This window comes from Brachionichthys hirsutus, chromosome 7 (genome assembly GCF_040956055.1).
Source record: "Brachionichthys hirsutus isolate HB-005 chromosome 7, CSIRO-AGI_Bhir_v1, whole genome shotgun sequence".
In the NCBI taxonomy this organism is placed as follows: Eukaryota; Metazoa; Chordata; class Actinopteri; order Lophiiformes; family Brachionichthyidae; genus Brachionichthys; species Brachionichthys hirsutus.
The window spans coordinates 5,987,342-5,994,044 of NC_090903.1; the positions used below are offsets into that span (position 1 = coordinate 5,987,342).

At 42.9% G+C, this 6,703-nt stretch overlaps 1 protein-coding gene across 1 annotated transcript; it reads left to right on the forward strand.

Moving 5' to 3' along the window:
* Positions 1-2,363: 2,363 nt before the first annotated feature.
* On the forward strand, positions 2,364-5,663 carry LOC137895855 (zinc transporter ZIP9). The gene is made up of 7 exons (XM_068741378.1): positions 2,364-2,459; positions 2,707-2,812; positions 4,239-4,403; positions 4,505-4,561; positions 5,020-5,105; positions 5,184-5,318; positions 5,409-5,663. Exons 1-7 carry the CDS (start codon positions 2,364-2,366, stop codon positions 5,661-5,663), a joined length of 900 nt encoding a protein of 299 aa, XP_068597479.1.
* Positions 5,664-6,703: the final 1,040 nt, after the last annotated feature.

The window sequence follows — 6,703 nt, forward strand, 5'->3', positions numbered from 1 at the left end:
GAATTGAGAAACATGCTGATAAAAGGCCAGAAATATTATATATTTATATATTTGACACAATTTAAAAAGAAATGTGGATTTACATGTAAACTGAAAGTGAGTGGAAGTGAAACTACTACTACTGTACTTAGTTTCCGCTTGTCCCAGGAAGGGTCGCCACTGCAAATCGACCTTCTCCACTTCACCCTGTCCTTTGCATCGTCCTCCCTCACTACGTGCTGGGTCAACCTCTAGCCCTGTGCCCCGGCCATTCCATCCTCAGCATCCTTCTACCGATATACCGGTAGTCCCTGTCTCTCCTCTGGACATGAATAAAAAAAATAAAAAAAAATTAAAACAAAGAGGTGTGGAAAGACAATGAAAAAGCTACTGAAGGAAATGAAACTCAACCGGCTAATCCTTTGGGCCATGTCAGTGCTGCGTTGTTTGTTGCTGATAGATGGCGTCCTAATCCTCCGCTGTTCAGGGAGGGTTTCTCCAGTGTGGAAAAAAAAATGGCTTCTTTAACGCTTCTCTCAAACCATCCGTCTTCCCTGGATGAAACGTGGACATTACTGTTACTGGTTTGATAGATGTCCATTCTTCGTAACACATCTGCCATCTTGAAAAACTTTCTAAGTCACATTGTCTTTTGATTTAGGCAAACTAAAACAGTCTAAGACGTCATTCTCTTCTCGACATAGACCTTGATCTGTTCGACTGAGGTGGGCAGCATTATGAGGAGATGATTTAACAACAAAAAAGCATGATTGAAGTGATTGGAACACTCAAATTCAATTATTTGGAGTGGGTTCTCAATCATTTGGGCATTATTGTGTTATTCATTTGTGTGCGTGCTTTATGTGCACTGCTCTCCCTACATGTTAACCGACGTTTGGCATCACACTAGCTCTCAACACCAGATGCAGAAATCACCCCCATACGAAATTCCACCTCCGTGTTTCTCAGTAGCGGAGAGGAATACTGATTTGAGTATTAAACCTGATGGTGATTAGTTTATTTTGGTCGTCAGATTAAGACAGTCGACCCTCCAACAGCAGCGGTGCACAGGTGAGTCGTCGCTCCAGCCATGTCGACTTCAGTTTCATACGTTTCAGGTGTTTTTGAAGACGTTTTGAAGCAACGATGTTGACAGTGCAGACGTCGCAGAGATGAAAGATGCCAGGAATTAGTTGCACCATTAGTCGGTTAGTCTGACCGGTTGGTTAGCTTATTAAACTACACCAAGACGCACTATTTGCACCCTTGGGTGTGCATGTAGGTCTAATATGAAATTGTAAGTAACTATAAAAATACAACTGTGTTCTCCCCCAAAAAGAGCTGTACAGATTTTCATCCGTTGCCTGTTTCATAAAGCAATGAGTGAACCCTGGTTCCCTCATTACTATTATCTTTTTGCCCAATAGTCTCTTAACTTGAGGTGGCCAATTTCAGACATCTTTGACAGAGGCGAGTGTCTCAAAGTTTTCGTTGAGTCAGTTTATCGCTTGTTTGACTTGCGGATTCTTAAACCAATACTCGTGACTCCAAACTATTTGCGTGCAGTAAATTACACGCAAATCAATTCAAACAGTTGGGCTCCCACTTAGAACTGAAGAAGCCTCTTTGACCAACCTTGAAGGAAATCCTGAAAGTACAATTGCCCTTTTTAGACAGATATCATGCAATACTATCATTCTGGATGTCAACAACAGCAATCAAAGATTGCCTGCCAAAAATAAATATTTTCTTTCCTTGTATCTTTTGTTCTTTAATCAGATTGTTTGGAACTGAGGACATTATTGGTTGATTTTCTTCTTCTTTGAGTTAACTGCTAATTGAGAGGCACCTTTTGATTTTGGAAAAAACAAAACAATTTAATTTTAATTGTTCCTCATAAATGTAACAAACACAATTTTCAATTAACGAGGACGACCTGACGAATGGCTCTGAATAGTGTTTACAAGCAGCATGCGTGTCCTTTTGAAGCCAACACGCTGGTGTGGTCACATAATAGTAGGCCTGTATGGAATAAAACTGCCTGGCACACCGAATTTCTTTCTCTAAATGTAATATTTTTAATATAATAGGTACATTTTCCTGTAATAACATTGCCGTTCCAAATTGTATTCCTTCTGCACCCAGTCAAATTAATCCTGGGATTCCACAACCCGATGTTGGGGAGCGTGACCTTCAGTGCAGGGTGCAGTTCTCAGTATTCGCCAGTAGGTGGTGCTCCAGCGTGGCGTGGGGCTGCTCTGTGAAGCCGAGGAGCGACGTGGAATTCAGGATACTTCCTCGTAAGGCAAATAAATGAGGCGACAACATGAGAAAAGGCTCATTTCTCAGCTGGATCCGAGGCAGTGAGTGAGAGTGACGCCACCATGGACGGCGGGCTGGTTGTCATCCTGGTGTCCGCTGCGATGTTTGCAGGGACCTTTTTACTTGGATTCATCCCGCTGTTGTTCAAACTCTCCGAGGTAAACGCGCCTTCCTTTATTTTATCATTTGTTGGCGGATTTTCCTGAAACCGCGTCTCCTACAATAACGCATATTATTAATACTCGTCTGCAGTTTATCTTTATTCCCGAAGTCCAACATGGCAAAATAAATTAACACATTTTGTCTATAATAAACCTCACCGCGGCATCATTTGATTACGGATCAAGCCTCTTATCTGTTGTATCGAATAAATACTTGTTTATCGGGGATCGTGCTGATCCCCAGAGGAGCGTGCGGCTGGTCTCCATCCTCGGGGCAGGGCTCCTCTGCGGGACAGCCTTGGCTGTAGCCATTCCAGAGGGAATGGGCTTGCTGGAGGAGTCGTGGAGAGGTGAGCGCACAACCTGAACCTTCAAGTTAAGATGTTTAATCAATAACTAGTCTGCATGCTCTTAAATTAAGACATGATCAATCATATAATCAACCTAGTGGAATATTTGTGGTGTTTCCTCGGATATTTGCTCGCTCAATCATGTAATCATTATACACATTACAACGTGTAATTCGGTACCAGGCCGCACAGAAGGATGAATAATTTGTGTAAGAATAAATAATTTATATAATTAGAGTATGACATGTTTTTATTTTGAAAAACTACCGGATTCTCTTCCACATAACGCTCGCCTGTAAACTCCACACATCAAGATGCATAAAAAATGAAAATAAACAAGTAAACTCATGAAAGTGAGTATATAAAAAAATTAAAAAGTATTTTAGAGCTTCTTTGCAAAGGGGAACTGAGGAGAAAGAAGGGGAGCTGATGACCTCCAGGAAAAGAAAGCTTCTTTTAACAGACAAACCAGGAGCCGTGCTTGAAATACAGGTTTATCAGCAGGTGACTCATGCACCAAGTCCACTCTGTGTGTGGCAACAAGCAAGAAAACGAGGCGATGATTCCTTAAAAACTGCTTCAACGCATAGAGACCAAGAACGCTGGATTAAAAGACAAGAACGTGAACATGAAGGACAGAAGGACGTAATTATTATTATTGAGACCTCAACTTCAACTGGCTACTGCTGTAATAATCTTTTAACGGTTATTACAAGGTTTAGTGGTTACATTTACAATTCCTCTTTTTGAATTTAATTACCCCCAGTCTGCAGAAAAATTGCCCGATATGAAACCGGTCCACGGCAGGAAAAAGGTTGGGGAGGTTGGGGGGGGGGGGGCGCTGCTCTAAAGGTTCATATGATAAAATGAGTCACTTAAACTTATGATTCTGCTTAATCTCATATTTTTGAAACACTGAATGTCCTGTTCTTCACAAACTCAAGGTCTGGGTGATAAAATGTGCGTCTTGAATGTCAGAGTGTTCCGACCAGAGAGCAGAAACCATCCAACAGGAAGTCAAAACACGCCAGGGTCATTCTGCATTGTCTCTAAGAGGGGGGGGGGGGGGGAGAGCCTCGCAGAAAGACGACCAGTTCTTAGCATAGCTCGGATTCTCGGTTCTTCGATGTTTGGACTTCCCCTTGGTCAGATCTGAAGCCATTGAACAAACACTGATTCATTTAATAAACCTTGTGACGTCTGACGTCCACCGTTTCTGTAATAAATGAACCCGCCGTCCGGGTATCTGAGGACCGGAGCGTTCCGGTCGGCTCAACCCTGACAAACATCGACCACAAACTGTTGGCTTCGTTCCTTTATTTTCACCCCTTCTGATGACACCGTGCTCCTCTGATTTCTGTGCAACAGAACAAACGCTCCTCCTGTGTTGCATCCTCTCTCTCTCTCTCTCTCTCTCTCTCTGCAGCATCCTGTGCTGACTCGCCATCTAGCCCGAATGCCAGTGGCAATAAAGACGTCAATTCCACGAGCGCAGCCGCGTCACCAGAGTTCTTCATTGGGTTGGCGTTAACTTTGGGGTTCATGCTGATGTTTGTGGTGGATCAGACTGGAAGTTACCTTTCCACGCGTGGCAAGTTGACAGACCTGACAAACCAGCTTTGTTTTTGTGTAGGAGTCTCACTCCTATACATTTTGCTGACTCTGTATTTACAGCACCATGTCTCATTTCAGAGCACACGAACCGGGCCGGCATCACTGCCACTATGGGCCTCGTTATTCACGCTGCAGGTATTCATGCATTGTCTTCACTGTTCATGTCAGCTGACGTTTCTTTTCTTTCTGCACTGGAATTGATGACTGAATTGACCATAGATGTGTATGTGAGGGCAAATGGTTGTTTGTCTTTCTAGGTGCAGCCCCCGTGATAGACTGGGGGGCTTTTCCAGGGCGTATTCTTCCCTAAACCCTACAATAAATGAATATTTTGACCGATGATACTGTAAAATGCTCGAGAAGCACCAAGTTATTGATTGAGGAGGGTCCAGTCATCGCTGAGATCAGTTCCGTGGCAGGTTTTCTTGGTTCTGCTGCAGGGATCCTGAGTGTTTCATGCTTGTCGCGTCTGAAAGCACGTTTTAAACATCAAAGCCGACTCATCCATCCGTTGATATAACAGAAATGGCTAAATACTGACGGAGCAGGTTGCTGCGATCGTAAATGATTTTTTTTTTGTATTCGGCATTTAGCTGATGGATTTGCTCTGGGTGCTGCTGTGGCTACAGACAAGGTGACGGTACAAGTAATCGTATTTGGTGCTGTGATTCTGCACAAGGTGAGACTCTGAGCGTGAGATATAAGTTACAGGCTGCAAACATGATGCAATAACACCTAACCCTATCTTATTGCCCAGGCGCCTGCAGCCTTTGGTCTGGTCTCCTTTCTCATGAGTGCAGGTCTTCAAAAGAAGTGGATTCAAGGGCATTTGCTGGCCTTCTCAGCTGCGGCGCCTTCAGTAGCCGTCGCCACGTACTTCATATTACGTGCAGTAAGGCAGCGCACGTCAGCCATTCTGCATCCGTCTCAGAGGAGACTTAAATTCTAATGCTATCATTTGTTTTTGTACGTTTGTGTCCAGTCTGGTAGCTCATCGCAAAGCCAGTTCAGTGCCGCAGGTGTGGGGATGCTCTTCTCAGCTGGGACCTTCCTGTACGTGGCCACGGTACACATTCTCCCAGAGATCAGCGGGACGGCCACACCCTCCTCTGAAGTCCAGCAGCTCACGGAAGGCGAGGACAAACCCAGGCGACACCTGGGGCTCCTGGAGAGCCTCATACTCATTGTTGGGATGGCGCTTCCATTGTTGCTGGCTCTCGGGTTACGCGACAACTGACAAAGTGCTTTCAATGCGAATGGAATGTTCTAAGAAGCAAGCTCCGAGGCACGTAATCGACCCGAAGGAGAAGTAGGCCAAGCGCTGCGTGGAAGTTACCCAACTCCAGCTGTCGTTTGGCCGGTAAACACACAGACACAGAAGGAACCTGCTCATTAATGTACGAGCTGAATTACCAATCCAAGAACGACGAAACATTTCATTGACGTGTGATTTACTGCCAAAGTTTTCATTCCGTAAGCCTTTTCATCATGTCTGAAAAAGATTCTGAGGACATTGGCTACAAGTCAAAAGCAGAAATACCAGTAACTAGATCTATTTAGCGTGACCGCCAAATACGTATAACACGTTTTAACTAAACAAATGGAAAATGAAAGTGCACACACACACACCTAATGCCCTTTATTTGTTCATTAAGAAGCTTGGGGGGGGGGGAGGAAAGGCCAAATTCTTTATTTTATATTCTTTATTCTTTATTTTACTGATGTTGCAGATTTCCAAGACACAGGATGTGATATTTTTTATGGAAATATTTATTAGTTTCAAAGAACATCTAAGAATCAAGGTAAAGAAACATTTCATGCTTATATATATTAACAATATGTCAGTCACAGTTTCTTGATATAACAGTTAGTGTGTTCATGTAATTATTCAGTGGCCTCAGGGTTTGGTCTTTTTCGGATCAATGATCCAGAGGTCATTGATCCGACATGAATGGCTTCTTAAATTTATCAATGACTCCAGAGATTGCAGATATGTAAGCAAACATCACTCATTAAATTATTTGAAGACGCCTCTTAACTTTTTGAGTGCCATTCAAAAAAATATGTCAATAAAATGTTAAAAAATCGAATGATTATGAAAAATATACAATATAACAATCAAGTGATCACAGATTATGTAACGCATCAGCATAGCACACATGACTAAATGTAACTGCTTCATATGTTCCAGAACAGAAGGGATGCATTTGAAATCAGCTGCAGGAACAGCCTTTATATTTATCTCTAATTAAAAGATCTACATTATATATATATATA